Source organism: Equus caballus, chromosome 2 (genome assembly GCF_041296265.1).
Source record: "Equus caballus isolate H_3958 breed thoroughbred chromosome 2, TB-T2T, whole genome shotgun sequence".
Taxonomy (NCBI): Eukaryota; Metazoa; Chordata; class Mammalia; order Perissodactyla; family Equidae; genus Equus; species Equus caballus.
This window is the reverse complement of record NC_091685.1, coordinates 122,550,360-122,566,475: the sequence shown is the minus strand read 5'-3', so window position 1 is coordinate 122,566,475 and position 16,116 is coordinate 122,550,360. Positions and strand designations below refer to the sequence as shown.

Here is a 16,116-nt window from a genome sequence, read left to right as displayed (position 1 = left end):
TTGGGAGGAGAGCGGAGGAAGGCTCTGGAGCAGAGGCTGCTGCAGGGCCAGGGAGGGAAGGGCCTTGTGTGTGACGTGGCACAGCTGCAGTCAGCCTCGCTCAGCCTACGCAGCTGGCCAGGGGTGACTGCCTAACCCATCTCCTTGCCACCCACTGTCCCAACATTCTCCTAAAAACAAGCCAGGCACATGGCTCCTTATCTCAGTTCTCTCAGGCATCCCACGGCACTCAGAATAAGGGCTGAACCCTCACAAAGGCATCCTATGTGGTCTGGTGTCTGCCGCTTCTGAGGTCTCACCTTCGGCTGCTTCCCTCTCACTCACTCCAGCCACATTACCCCTTTGTTTCAAGATGCTAACCAGGAGCCGGCCCAGGGCCTCTGCACTTGGGGTTCTCTCGTGGACCACCTTCCCTCAGATGGCCAGGGATTTACTCTCTCACCTCCTCTGGCCTGGGCTCAAATGTCCCCTTACTCTATGGTTGCCCTGGAACTCCAGCCCCACAGCACACCCACCACCACAGCACCCACTCTACCACCCCACCACCCACGCCACCACACTGCCTTCCTATACCCATTATCTTACTTTATTTTCTCTATTGCACTAATTACCACCTAAGATATAATTTTTTGTTTCTTTTCTTTCTCTCCCACTAGGATTGCCAGATTTGGGAAATAAAAATATAGGACACCTAACTAAATTTTAATTTCAGACAAACAACAAGTAATTTTTAGTTACATATATCCCAAATATTGAATGGGACACAGTCATATTAAAAATTATGGGTTGTTTATCTGAAATGCAAATCTAATTGGGCATCCTCTATTTTATTTGGCAACCCTTTTCCCACCCCACCCCCTCACTACCACTAGAATATGAACTTTGTCTATTTTGTCTATTACTCTTTCCACAGTGCCTAGAGACTGTCCCGTACACGTAATAATTGTTCAGGAAAGAACGAGTACGAGAGGCAAACCCATTACAGCCACAGGAAGACAGGAAGCTCTTAGAGCTTTCTCTACTGGGAAACTGGAAAAGACCCATAACTATGGTGGTGGGAGATGGCTCTTTGTCTCAGCTACCGCAGGGCCCCGAGAAAAAGATGGGAGAGATGTTAACCCAGCAGTGACAGCTCCAAGTCAGGCTCAGGTCCACCTGACACATGACGACTGAAGAACAGAGGAGCACGGAGTCAGAGTGAAGGGCGGGATGAGTGTGGGGAGAAGCCCTGGGAAGGCAGGCTGCCAGGAACCCCTCCAGGACCCTGCCAGGGGAGCGTGGCTGCCTGGTGGACTAAAGGCCCCGACAATTCCAGCTGTGGGTATGGAGACTGGGCCATTATCAATAGTTCCATGTATTCAGTTGTTTCGCCTCTTCTGTCTCTCCTTCCTCACCCCCCACCCACCACCTTCAGGTGGAAGGCAAGTAGTGGGGGGAAAACGCTGGTTATATAAATTATCACGTCCTCCAAAGGTCCCCAAAGACCCTTTCAGACTGCACACAAGTGTCATCATTTACCTCATGAACTCACTCTAACATCTGCTTCCCCTAAGCAGAAGCACTCACAAAACAGTGAAATACTTTTAGTTGAAAGGAACTAAGCAGGTCATTCTTGACAGACGAAGAAACTCATTCAGAGCGGGGAGGTATTTTCCAGAGGCAAACAGACGTGAGGTTAGAACCCAGGCCTTCCGACCCTCCATCTTGGGCTCCTTCTATCTGAGCAACTTGTGTCTCAATAACTCGTTCATTTCTATGATTTTTTTTTCTCCTTGATTTTAGCATAAAGTAGGAAAGTGGCCTAAGGGAGCCTCCAGTCTAATCCCAGGCTTTCCACTTCTGGTCCTTGTGACACAGAGCAAACTGTGGAGCTTCTCTGGGCTCAGCTTTTACTCTACGTGGTGTGAGCGGGTAGATTAAGTGATTGCTTTCTCCCAGCTCTACAGGATTAAGATTTAGTTTTATTATTATTATTTGTTGTTATTGGACTAAAGATGTCACAGGAGGCTGCTTGCTCTTCAGACATCTGATTAAACCTGGCTCAGTCCCAGTTTCACAGGTCGTGGAAGTCCAAGACCCGCTCACTGGGCTCCCCTGCTCGAATTATTGCATCCGTACGTGTCATCTCTGCTTTGCCCCAGACCGATTCAGATGAGTCAGTATGTCCTTCAGCAGTCGCCTCAAGAAGACCAGTCTCCTCAGGCCTTTTGTGAGTCCCGGAGTGAATACCTTGGGAAGGTGTCACATCACAGAACTTGGCTTCTCCTTTCTCCCCCGTGCATCTCACCTTCCTCCCACCTTGCCTCCTTCCTAGACCATCCACAGAATTCAGCTTCAACCTGTCTTACATAGAGCAGTCCAGCAGTTTTTAGCTCCTATTTGCGTACCCAGCCAGTACTTCTGTATCTGCTTCTTTCCTGGAGGCAGAGGCTTTGTAACACGGCGAAAGGCAGACAGAAACCCCTCTGCCTGGGCGATTAGGTCTGGTTATGCATCAGGGAACTGGCATCCCTGGAGGGGGCTTTTGTCCTCTTTATCCAATCAGCAGATTCCTTCCCTAACATTGGAATCTCTTTGTCCATGTTGGTAATATGCACACTAGTTAGTAGAAAAATAGACTGATCTATCAGCCGAGAACTTAATAAAAATATTCTGTTTCAGATAATTTACTGAAATGGGTCTTAAACTGATTAAAGTAATAACTAAACTTAGTAACCAAACCTTCATTATCTATTTTTCTTTTTTTGTGAGGGAGAGTGGCACTGAGCTAACATCTGTTGCTAATATTCCTCTTTTTGCTGAGGAAAATTAGCCCTGAGCTAACATCCGTGCCCATCTTCCTCTATTTTGTATGTGGGATGCTGCTACAGCATGGCCTGATGAGTGGAGTAGGTCCACACCCGGGACCCAAACCTGTGAACCCCGGGCCACTGAAGTGGAGCATGCAAACTTAACTACTACACCACTGGGCCAGCCCCCACTATGCTTTTTTTTAAAGTACAAAGGTCTAAAAATTTAATGTAAGAAAATATGATAGTTGTAACAAAAATACTATGGTATGGACTATTTCAAAAATAAGTCTGCTGGTAACATTTTTTATTGTAGTTTTTTGTACTGTTAATATAGACAGAAATGTACAAAATATAATTTGAACAAAAATTCAAATGCAGAGAGGTAACTAGGAATTTAGGGGTCACAGAAAATAGCTAAACTGAGTTTATTTGGGGGAAATTTATACAAATGAGAAGAACTATCTGCCTTGAGCGCACCCCTGGAATTGGAAGGTCCAGGCAGGAGGACACACAGAGGACTCCGTCCCACGCCCCTGCTGACATCCCCCTTCTCTTCCCAATCCCACTCCTACTGTCCATCAGGGAGAGCCTTGGGGCTGTGTGTGAGCGGCCCGTAACTCTGCCCACAGCTCCCCGCCACAGCTGCTCCAAGGCCACCCACAGGTTTAGGGGTGCACACACCAGCTGTGTGGCCCACCCTTGGGAATGTGGACCTGGGGAAGAGGCCAAAACAGGCACCGGAAGCAGACTCAGGGAAGCTGAGGCAGGATTCCTGGGTCTAGATCACCTGGGACATGCTCCAGAAGTGGGGAGACCGGGCTTTGAGTGGCAGATCTCCTCGGCCCTACAGACTCCTCCCTCACTGGGAGGGCGACACCACAAGGGGGACAAAGGAGGCTGGAAGAGCAGCACTGCTTGCCGGGGTCTTCGGGAAACACTAGGCAGTATTTCCTTCTTAAACAACTTACGAAAGGTACAAACATCAGCCAAAACAAGCCAGAGCCCATGAGGCCACGTGTGGTACATCTCCTTTCTGTACATCAAACAAAGTGTTCTCTGTGTGTACTCTTATGGAAAAAACGATTAAGAATAAAGGCTTATGTTTTAGGAAGACAAAATATCCAAATGGATGAAGCCGGTATGGAAAGTGGAGGAGTCCATTGGGAGCGGGCTAAGTCAGACACAGCATGGTTGTTCAGCTCCCTGGCCTTATAAGAATCTCTTCTAAATTAGATAATCAGTGTTTATTGCAACTTTCCCTGTGACTGGGGCTGCCAGAAAAGAAAGTGCAGTGGCAAGAGCTTATCAGCATCTGACATCCCCTCGCAAGGGACCAAGTGAGAGGCTGTGACCGTGTGTATCCAACTACAAAGGGACTCAAAAGTTCTGCTGGATATTTGAAGAGAGAGGCTCATCCATCTCTGGATGCAGGTAGGAAAGAATGAAGCCCCAGGCATTACTGACAGCCACCTCACAGCCAAAAGGAAAGCAGGAATTAGGATGAAGGCAGCATCGTGGAAGACAGTGAGGTGAAAGAACTGGGGCTCTCTGTGCCTTGGTTTAGCTGTCAGAGTACAGCGAGCTGAAGCTGCATTTGTGCCGGACGTTCAAGTTATAGGACCAACAACACCTTCCTTTTAAAAACTGTGCTCTTGATATCAGTTTTTGAAGTTTAAAAACTCAGCTAATTTCTACTTTCCTAAAGTATAGTTCTTAATAAAAAAGCCATGTATACTTTGTATGATAAAGTATTCTTTTCTTTTGGAAAGAGAATGTGTCTAATTATTGACAGAAATGGTAAATGATGTTATGTCCAACTAGAAGAATTCTAAAGATCAGTAAAGAGTAGTAGAAAGAGATAATAGTTCTTATTAACATTCACTTACACACCCAGGAGGTTTGTGAGTCATGGAGTTATTAATGCCTCCAATTCAAAGAGGAAAACTGTTCTGATTTAATGACATCTTTTAATAAAGTTACATTTATTATTTCCTTTATTTTCTCTGATTAAACTTTGAAGTAAATATGACAGTCCTCACTTGACAATGAAGACACTAAGGCTCAGAGAAGGTGAGTACCTTGTCTGGGGTCACACAGATACTGCAGAGCAGAGCTGGGATATTTTGAACTTGAAGTCCACACCCTGCAGCGGGAGCAGACTGCCTAGCTTTGAAGCTGAGCTCTGCCACGAGGACCTGGGTGACCCTGGGTGAAATATTTACCCTTTCTGTGCTCAGTTTCCTCATTAATAAAATGGAGATAAGACTGGCACCCACTTCCTAGGATTGCTGTGAGGAATAAGAAGCCAATACGCATACAACACTTAGGGCAGTGCCTGACGGTTAGCAAACAATGAATAAACGTCAGTAATTCCTAGACACCGTATACTCTTCTACTCTCTGCACTGGGCAGAGAAGACAGATGAGGATCCTGAAAGAAATTCCATTTCTCATAAATTAACCCCATCAATGCTATTTCACAGTTAGATCATCATTACTGTCCCCTTGGCAATGGGGCCTGGCGTCAAATGAATGGAACTGGGTAAAAGTTAACCTATTTCGATTGTCACGAAAGGTTATATTTCATTGCAGCCTTATTTTTAATACAAATTTCAAATTCAAGAGTATCATTTAGAGATGAGAGCTAATGATACAAGAACGAGTTTTGTGCTAATATTGATTTAATATTTTAGTGGTTAGAAACTTGGAGCAAAAGGAATCAATGATGAATACAAAACCCTGTAGTGGTTAACAATATGGTGTTTTAGAAACAGAATTCTAAGACCAAGGTTGTCCATAATTTAATTTGTAAGTACAGAAACATAGCGATAGTCTCACTTCTCCTTGCCAACTGCTGCCCATCTTTCAAGTCTCAGCTAAAGTTACGTCTTCAGGGAAGCATTCCTTGACCCTCGGCACCAGGCCAGGCTGCCCCGTGCTTCCCCACCGTGGTATTTAACAGCACTGTAATTTAACAGATTTCTGGTATAACTGTTCATTTAACGTCCCTGTCCCCAGTTAGGCTGGAAATTCCACGAGGGCAGAGACAGCTTGAATGTCAGTGCTCAGGTGGTACGTGGCACTTGGTAGTAAGGGCTGAAAGGATGGCAGAAGAAATCAGTAAGTGAATCAATGGATACATTTAAGGGAAGTTTTTTCAAAAAGCTTTCTCAGATTACGCAGGCAATTTAATCAGATCTAGTAAATCAGTACTTTTGTGATCCCCTTGACAAACAGTGTCTTTTCAATTAAAAAGGAAAATAAGTGGACTTGATGATGTCATAATTCATTCAAACACACTTGCCTTGTTGTTTCTTTGTTTGGTGACAGCCTATGAGCAGTTCCCTCCCTCTCACCTCCCTTTCCCCATCAATCCCCTTTCCCAATATTTTTGTTTAGCAGAACGATAACTAGCATCAAACTTTATAGTAACATGCCTAAATGAAGTCGGGGGAAAGTGGTTTAAAAAAATCTTATTATAATGGTTTTATTTCAAGCCAGCATTAAATTACCTCTTTCAATTAACTTTTTATTCCTCTCTAAAGGAAATTAAAGTTAATTATGGAAAGAATAGAAATATCATGTGTTCCACTTAACAAGTAAAATTGAGTGAAAAGTCTCTTTAAGAGTAAGCTTGCATACAAAACTGTCTGAGAATGTATGAATCACCCTCAAGGATGAGGTGATCTGACCATACGAAATATTCTGTATTAGGAAAACGATGACGTTTCTTTAAGAAGAAAGAACACATCTTATGATTATAGTTACTAGAGAGAAAACAATCATGTATTCTTGAATTCTAATGTACACAACTGCTAACTGTAACAGATAGAAAAATTAATAAAAACAATTTTGTTCTCAACTTTAACCTGCAAAAGGATTGAATTGCTATAAGATACTTCCCCAGAACAATTACTTAGTCTGGAATCAGAAAACAACCACTTCATTTATTCCAAATATCTTTTCTTAAAGTCTAAAATCGAAAAGTCCTACATGTATTGGGTAAGACATCACTGGGTAAATTCTGCTACAGGAAATTTGAGCTAACTAACCAGAAAACAAGCAGAACTATAACAAAGTCAAATCCTTCAGGAATTTAATTCTGACTGTCTAATGATAGAGTCAAGGTAGCCAAAGAAAAGAGCGCATATTTCATGGTTACAGTAAGTGAATCAAGAGTAAAAAATACTGAGCTCATTGTATACCCCACTGTATGGGCTTGAATAAACAGCTTGACCTTTGGAAGACTCAGAGCTTCAATTTATCTGCTCTCTAAATATATTTATAATAAAAATGCCATTAGAAGTACGCTGTGAGGATTAATGTCAGTGAAGAACTGTGAGACCCACGGAGAAGGGATGAAAAAGAACTCTAAATACCATGACTATAAACCAATTAAAATTTAATGTCACTTAAAAATCACATAGCTATCTGGGACAGATACACAGATGATAGACTAATAGCAATTTTTCATTTATACTATATTTTGAAGTTTTAAAAATAATAAATTCTAGAAAACACTTGAAAAATACATGAAAAGATCATCTGATATTTATCTTTTGCTTTAGAAACAATCCCTATGACTCTGGAGCCTCAGAGAAATTCTAGCTTGCTTAGACAAAATAATTTGTTTTTAATCTTGAAAATCTTTAACATTATTTTTATAGTAACAAAGAGACAAGGATGTGGTCTAAGGGCTACATAAATGAGACTTATGAGGCAGCCTGTCTCTGTCCCCAGACCTCCTCTTCCATGGCATTCGCACAGTGCTGGGCGCTGACTGCTATTCAAATAAATTGTCATTACGATGATTTATTCTTATAGATGCCAATTAATGTGAAAATGTGGAAAGAGTAGAAAAATATAGAGTTCTAGTAACACCTATTAAGAGTTGAGATTTTAAAACAAAAATTGTAGAAGCAATTTATTTTGTCAAAGGATTCTTTACTCTTTATCTTATTTATTTTTATTTTGTCAAAAGGATTATTTTATTTTATTTTAATTTTTTTCAAAGATTGGCCCTGAGCTAACATCTGTTGCCAATCTTTTTCTTTTTCTTCTTCTCTCCAAAGCCCCCCAGTACATAGTTGTATATTCTAATTGTGGGTCCTCCTGGCTCTGCTATGTGGGACGCCCCCTCAGCATGGCCTGATAAGCAGTGCCATGTCTGTGCCCAGATCCTAACTGGTGAAACTCTGGGCCACTGAAGCAGAGCACAGGAACTTAACCACTCAGCCAAGGGGCCAGCCCTACAAAATTATTTTAAAAAGTCCCCACTTCTCCAGTATATCTGCAAAGTAGGTTTAATTGACAAATGCTCAGATATACATCTCTTTGTGTGGGGGGAGAATGAATCATGAAGCACCAATAAAATGTTAATTATACTTTTAAACTAACAAGATATATTCATGAGAATTACAAAACTTCTGTGTCCAATATAATTAGCCACAGAGGAAGAGGGCAACATTTCACGTTTTCAGGTAAGACTTAGCATCAAATCTGCCCTAAGTGCTTCAGCTGTTGGAAACAAGTCCAAATTATGGAAACAACAGCTTTCAGAATTGGGCACAGAGGATGCTCAAAGCTGGCCAAATTGGAAATGAGACATGGGTGCCTTTTGTGGTATCTCTTAGAGACCTACAGATAAATTAGCACAGCCCCCTTTCTCATTTTTCAGGCGAAGCCACCTTGAGCCCAGAGAGGAAAAGAGTCTTTCAGAGGCTGCACAGGAGGTGGTGAACACAGAGCATCTCACTCCAGGACAGCGCTCTGAGAGTCTGTCGGAGAGTGGAGAGAGTGCCAGGGGACAGAGAAACAATTTACCTTCTTGTGGAATTTTGCATACTCATTTTCTTCCTTTCATGAATTCAACTGGCTTCTGCTCCCTGCCTGCAGGTGAACCTAGGTCTGAAACTCTCCAGGTGTGCTAACACTACTACAGATACTAGGTAACATTTATTGAGCACCTGTTATATTACGTTCTCTTTAGGGACCTTATCTAGTTAACGCTGCAAGGTCTATATTTATATTTTGCACCTGAGCCTTAGAAAAGTTAAGTAACTTGTGCAAATGAGAACAAGGACTTGAAGCATTCCCTCTCTCTGACTACAGAGTCCATACTCTTTCCTCCGTACCACACTGCCTCCCACTTCTCACAGAAGGATGCTCAGCAGCCCTTCATAGACTGTGACGAGAGAAGGAGCTAGATTGGAGTTTAATGCCATGTTACTGCTCATGTAAGTCTTTTTTCCTAATACAATCTGAAGAATTGGAAGAGCATTACAAAAATGAGAAATATTCAGATTAGCAGTCAAGACAACCAATATTTAAAACAAAATAGTGTAAAAAAAATGTCACCACCAAGTTTATTGGCCAAGGCGAATCACCAATTTTGTCAATTTGAATGGATGGAAAAATTTCTAGCGGAAAATAAACAAAATGTTTTCTTAAAATGGTTTAGTTGTCTTTCTTTTTTATAAGATAAAAAATCTTATAAAATCTTTTTATTTTCTAGTTGTTATTTGCTGTATTTCTGATGGCTTAGAAATCAAATATCTTAACCATTTTCTGAAAACTATTTTCTAAGCATCAAAAGTATTTCTTTGGAAAAAGTGAAATTAATGTGAAAAAAATGTTTTCTGAAGATAATTTAAAGACAGGTGCTTTTTAAAAAGATTATGTCATTGTAAGCTCTCTTCTTACAAAAACAAATTCTAGAGATCCAAGACACATTTCATATGCTCTAAGAATAGAATTATTACTCTTTTTCCAACTGTGTTTTTACTGTCTAAATGACCTGCCGTTTCAGTGAAGGGGATGCATTTTTTGTACTTTCTTTTCCTAAAGATGATTTAGCAAATATTACAAATGTTAGATAACGACTAGGATTAAGAGAAATTTCATACACAAACTTTTAGGTTAAGTTCCATGGAGTAGGAAAAACAATCTTAAACTACATTTTGCTGATACCTTCATAAAGGCGTGAACCATTCAGCTTCCCTAGTTTTATAGGAAACACTTTAAAATGCCACAAAGATGTACAACAAGACATAAAACTGCAAATATTAACTATTTCCTTGAAACATAATTTAAACTTGGTGACTAGGACAAGAAAATGTCACATTCCTTTCTCTTGCTAAGGAAATTGCATATTTCCTTTGCAAAAATAAAGAATATGCAGTCTTCATAAACATATATGTGACAGTTTTAAAGTTGTTTTGTTTCAGGTTAAAGGCTTCTATAAATTTTCATGATTGTCTCAGAGTTGAAAAAAGAAAAGAAGCCAAGAAGAAAAGGCAAAACATTAACCTTAGGCGTCTAAGTTTTGTTTTCACCAATGTTAAAAATATTTATGTTCTATCCACATTTTGTCCCTTCCATATATTACCTTAATTTACATACTTTTCAAATCCATCTTAGAATGAATACACTTTCTCATTTTTGCTTGTTTTCCTCCATGATCTGCAATGTTCTAAACAGAAAGTTAATCTTTTCTCTTTACCAGGATTTGCAAAGCAAATGGATGTGCATTTATTAAGATCTATTCTGTCTATAATGGTTGGGCTCCTTACGATTTCAGAATTCAACTCAGAGTGCGTGGATTTAAAATCCTCTGGGAAGACAAGCCAACGGGTCGCAGGATTTCAAAGGGCCAGTCCCAAAGCTGTGGGGAAGACGGGAAATGCCTGGCTCGGCTCCCTGGTTCTGTGGACTGGCCCAGCTGGCGGCTCGTTCGCAGCCACCATGGCTTTCCTGGTCTCTGTAGGGTTCCAGACGGAGGAGCAGTCAGGACTGCTGGGGAGCACAGAACACCAGACCCACCAAAGCCAGAGGCTTTGTCCAACTGGTAAGTAGGCTGCAGGTGTAAACATGCACACGCACAAGGGTATGTCTACGTAGAGCTGTGGGGCTGGTTTTCTTTTACTTTTTTCTCCTTGTTATTAACAGTCCAGTAAAAGTGTACTACCAGAGCCTGGCAAGTCTACTTAACTCCTAATTTTGCTTAACAGGAAAAAGAGAATGCTTCTGGATTCAGAAGATTCCAATAGATTCCCTCTATGATAATAACTTTTTTTTTTTTTGCTGAGAAAGATGCATCCTGAGCTAACATCTGTTGCTAATCTTCCTTTTTCGGCTTGAGGAAGACTCGCCCTGAGCTAACCTCTGTGCCCACCTTCCTCTATTTTGTACGTGGGTAGCCGCCACAGCATGGCCGCCTCCTAGTGGTGTAGGTCTGCACCCAGGAACTGAACCTGGGCCACCAAAGCAGAGTGTGCTGAAATAACCACTAGGTCACGGGGCTACCCACTCTACAAGAATAACTTTTGTTAACAAAAGAAATAATACATATTACTTTCATCACAACAAGGATAAGCTAGAGGTCATTTTATTTATCACAATTAATGTTAAACACAGCATTCTGTCTATTCCATGTAAACTTATGAGAAAGGTAGTTGTATCTCATATATAACTGACCAAAATAAAAGGGAAAATTTTCCAAGAGTTTCTGACTACATAATGCATCTTTAAAAATTAAACTAATTTTAACATTCTCATCATTTGCACCATAATTTCTCTCTATTTCAAAAGCATATGTAGTGGGGTTTGTTTTTGTTTTGTTGTTTTTTTGCTAAGGAAGATTCACCCTGAGCTAACATCTGTTGCCAACTCTCCTCTTTTTTTTGGCTTGAGGAAGACTAGCCCTGAGCGAACAACTGTGCCAATCTTCCTCTACTTTGTATGTGGGACACCTGCACAGCACGGCTAGGGAGTGGAGTATGCCCAAGCCTGGGATCTGAACCCATGACCCTGGGTCACCGAAGTGGAGCATGCAGAGCTTTAACCACTTTGCCATAGGTCGGGCCCATATGTAGTGTTTTTATAACCACATAATCTTTTTATTAACATTACTGACTAAAATAATTTTGTGATTTTAATCCTCTCCAAATGATCAAAAATACTGTATTCCATAGAACTCACCTTTTGCCCATTTATCCCTGGAATTCCAGGTGCTCCAACAGAACCCTATGGAGACATATGATTAAATTAAATTGATATCATAATCACAAAATATTTCAATTCTAAAGGTAAACTGTATTAGTTATGTTAGCCATAACGTTACCTTGCTATAACATGTCTGGGAGGCTGTTTTTCAGACCTTATCCACTGTGTTCAAATATATAACACTGTAGGCAGATCCATCAACCTTTCCCAGAAACTATGGAGTTAAATTTAACCATGTTTCTAAATATCCACTTAACCCTAATATGATTTTAAAGAAATCCACAGCATAAATTGAGATCCATAGCTATCAGAGGGCCACATGGCTCTAAGTTTGGGTGCTTTTAAGAAATAAATAGGCCTACCTCCATCTGGAAAAAGCCCAGCAGTAGCAGTACGTCTTGAATTTCATGAGTTTAAATGCCATAAAACAAAAGGTAATTAAAATAACCACCCTTTGTTCCACAGTTAGTCAAATAAGGGAGCCATGTTGTAAACTCGGATTTGCTGTATTTGAAGCATTTCCCCCTGGACTTTCGGGGAGTACGTTTAAGCTACATGAGTGTGAATACGTCTTCCAAGGTAGATAGAAAAGACGTTACAAATGTTAAACACTGACTAGGAACAACACAACTTGGGTACATAAAATATTAAGGTAAGTGCGTGTGCGCGGGCGCGCACTCAGACGTGCACATGCGCACTGGGGTGACTCCGAATGCTCGGACGTAGGCGGGGTGGGCTGAGAACAAGAGAGCCGATTGCTACCTGGGAAAATCGGTGACATTTAACTGGACACAGAAATATAAACAAATTTTTCAAATAGTGATGTCATTTCCCTTGGTACACTTCCTTCTTAGGCTCTGGAGAAACTATTTTTAAATAGAAAGTGCTTATTCTTAGTCTAGCACTGGAAAACATATTTTTCTTAATAGATGGATGATATTAAATTTCTTTAATAATCATGGAAAAAGTTTTAAAAAATTAGTAATTGTAAATTTAAAACTGCTCTAAAAAGTAAAATCTATTAAAAATATAGTCATTATATGCAAAACAACTTGAGACGGCCAGTTCCTCAGTGCTCTCTGGTTATATCGAGTGGGTCATTAAAGGACTTCCTGAAGCCCGAGGCAGTAATTTTACCCCAGTTGCATGTGGATTAGAGTAGCTTTACAATTTCACACCAAGCTTAATAGAGACATTATTGCGAAGGACAAAGTGTTCCTACACTCAAGTTGTCTCACAACCTATTGGCTTTTGCTTGGTTTGTAGGATCAAGTTTCAACAGATGCCACATGCCCAGTGCTTGGGGGATAAGAAGTCTCTATCTTTGATGGATTCCAAAGATAAAGAATAATCACTTTTCCACCTGTTGTAATACAATTGTTTTCTTTAGTTTTCTGTGGGTTAAATACCCCCTTCCCCACAGTGGGGTGGGAAGTGTAATGGGGAATAGGAACTTAGTGACATTTGGTTGGCAAAGGGCCATCTACCTGCTATTGATATATTTACTACTGCGGTATTGACCCAGTTTTAGAACTGCTGGATCCTCTCCATCAGAAGGCAATGATCAATTCTGATGACTGTGGAAAACGTTGAAATGAGAGTCAGGAAGCCACTTTTCAGGCTACTTCAGCAGAGGGAAAACGCTCACGGGCCACTGGAATACAGCCACCAAGCAACAAGTCCATCTTTTGTTCCAGCCAGTTTTATGGTCATGTGTTAATCAAACATTTGAGCCAGGCCATGCACTCAACTTGCAATGCCAAATGACCCTCCACATTCTGAGTTTTGTCACACTGTTTTACCAGTTTTTAAATTAAAAATTCAATAACCTACAAATTTGGCAGACAACTTAAAAATAGAGTCTGCTCTGGATTTATTGGATTTTCTATAATGGAGTTGATTAGAAATCTAATGGCCCACATTATAGGATTATATTTTTAGGAAGCAGATTGCACAAACCAGACCTCTTCAGCAAGGCTTACAGTAGCTAATTCTACTCGCCTCTCCTGCTGGCCATCAGGCCATGGAGGAAAATTACTTCCACAGTGTGTTTATACTTTACCTTTTGTCCTGGAGGCCCCAGAGGACCCTAAACAAAGAAAAACAATCCAGTTAACATAATATTGTAACCATTTAAAGTTAAATGACCAATTAAAACTGTCCTATCCTGCAGGGTTCTCCTCGCTGTGCTGAAATATGCTGATGTTTTGTACATCAAGGAAAATGAAAATTTTCTGTTGGAAGTACACAAAGGGTCTTTTCTTCTCTCTTGTTCTTTTTTGAAGAACATTAAGCATATGCAGTAGGATTCTGATTTTTCCTTTAAAACAATAAAGAATCTTTGCTGTTCCAGTGCATCTGTTTCTTCAAATACCTGCAAATCTATCATCATATCAGTCTCATTTGGAAGGCTGGAGATGTTGCTGCTAGAAGCACTTAAAATGCAATGCAGTTCCCAGCAAACGGATACATTCTGTGACTTCCGTACCTGAAAAACTTCAGTCAGCGGATTGGTAGAGGAAATAATTGAACAGCATTACAAAGAAACATGTTTTGCTCTATTCTTCCTCTTATGAAATGTGGCCAATTGACCTGCACAAAAACTTGTTTACAAAGTATCGGACGCCAAGGTCAGTTGTGGCATCTAGTGTGTACCAGAAAAGGGAACAAAAGATGCTGTCAGCTGTTGCTTAAACTATGATACTTGGTGGGGGGGGGGGGGGGGGGGAGTGGAATATAATATTCAGGAAGATGAATGGGAATATTTATACGTAAAATGGAAATGTGGAGTTCTGAGATCGAGCAGTTTTTCAACCACAATGTCAGTGGTGGGATTCTGTTTGCTTTATTTAGAACAAGGTACAGCTTTGGAATGGTGGAAAAGAGCACAAAGAGATACAGGTATAATTCTGACTATTCATGTATAGTTTTAAATAAGAATATTAAGAACTTTTCTTCTGATTCTTTCAAAAATACTTTTAATTTTAGTAAATTTTAACAAAGTTATAGATACTCTATCATTTCCTGTAAAAAGTTCTTTATTCCGTTACACTTAACTACAACTAGCTTATTTTCCGTGTGTGACATTTCAGTTAATCAGCACCAGACAGTCACCCTCTGTAACGTTAAATAAAGCACTAGAGTGGTCATTAGAGGAAGAACTGGCCATGCATAATTTTTTAATGAAAAATAAACAGTGTTTAGGGACATTCAGAGAATCTGTTAACCATAAATTATTCTGTAATCCTCAGGGGAAGACTAACAATTTCTTCATATAATCAGCTTTAGGTTCTTGAAGGCGCACTGGGCAATACCACCTTTATAGATTCCTTTCTGATTTACTCAACCCACCAACTTCTTAACGACCTCGTTATCTGACACATCTGTGTGGTCAGACACACTCCCTACTCATCTCACTCCTTCTATTTAAAATTCTCCTTGTTTTAGATTTTGCAGAGAAAACAGAGGCTAGCAGGTGAAAATTCCCCCAACTTCATGTCTCTCATCAATTCCAACCCACATGGACTTCCTTCCTCCGTCAGAAGAAGAGGCTCTCCTCGTGTCCAGGGAAAGTGCTTCCAGTAGACTCTGGAATCCATCCTTGCCTCCGCCCTCAGGGGCCTTTCCCAGTTAATTATCCCTGCACCATATCAGAGCCTGCTGCTCTCTACTAGTCCCTTCCCCTCAGCACATAAACATGTTCGATCATTTCCTCACTTGGCTAAATTGTTTGGTAAGTGAATGGTAAGCTGAGTAAAGGCAGAGTTTGAAAGTCTCAGTGATAGGAGATCTGAGAGTGAAGACAAGACTTGGGTTCTGTCATTGTCTATGATTCCATTTTTCCAAGCATCTCTTGAGTATTTCACTTCTTAAAATGTTGATGTTAGAAAGGAAATTATATAACGAAAAGTACATTAATTCAATGTTTAGACTGAGAAGGTACATGCTCAATTCAAAAAGATTTGTTTCCCATTATAAACCTAACTTTGCCCCTTGAAAAAATACTGTGCACTAAAATTGGATATTTCATCGCACTGATGTATAACCCTGGAAGGGAATGCTTTGTTCAAAAAGAAGGGCAAATTGTTTTTTCCATTTTATTTATTTATTTAATTTTAATTTTAATTTTTGTTTTTATAGCAGAAGGGCACATTTTAAATCAAGTGTTTTAGCTAGAGACTAACATATCTGGTATTTTCTAATTTGGTCTTTGTTGCATGATTACATTAAATCAGAGATTTAGAAAGACTACTCATAACTCTGAAATCCATAAAATTATATTAATTGTATATTTTAACATGATATTTAATGAAAGTCAAAGG

The 16,116-nt window shown here is 40.3% G+C and overlaps 1 protein-coding gene across 1 annotated transcript in view; it reads right to left on the bottom strand.

The window, feature by feature from the left end:
- Positions 1–16,116, bottom strand: part of COL25A1 (collagen type XXV alpha 1 chain) — a 435,527-nt gene that overhangs the window by 84,775 nt on the left and 334,636 nt on the right. The window contains exons 11-12 of the mRNA XM_070261593.1: positions 13,857–13,883; positions 11,771–11,815 (exon numbers count right to left, since the gene is read on the bottom strand). Coding sequence (XP_070117694.1) covers positions 11,771–11,815; positions 13,857–13,883 — 72 coding nt within the window. The remainder of the gene's footprint in view (positions 1–11,770; positions 11,816–13,856; positions 13,884–16,116) is intronic.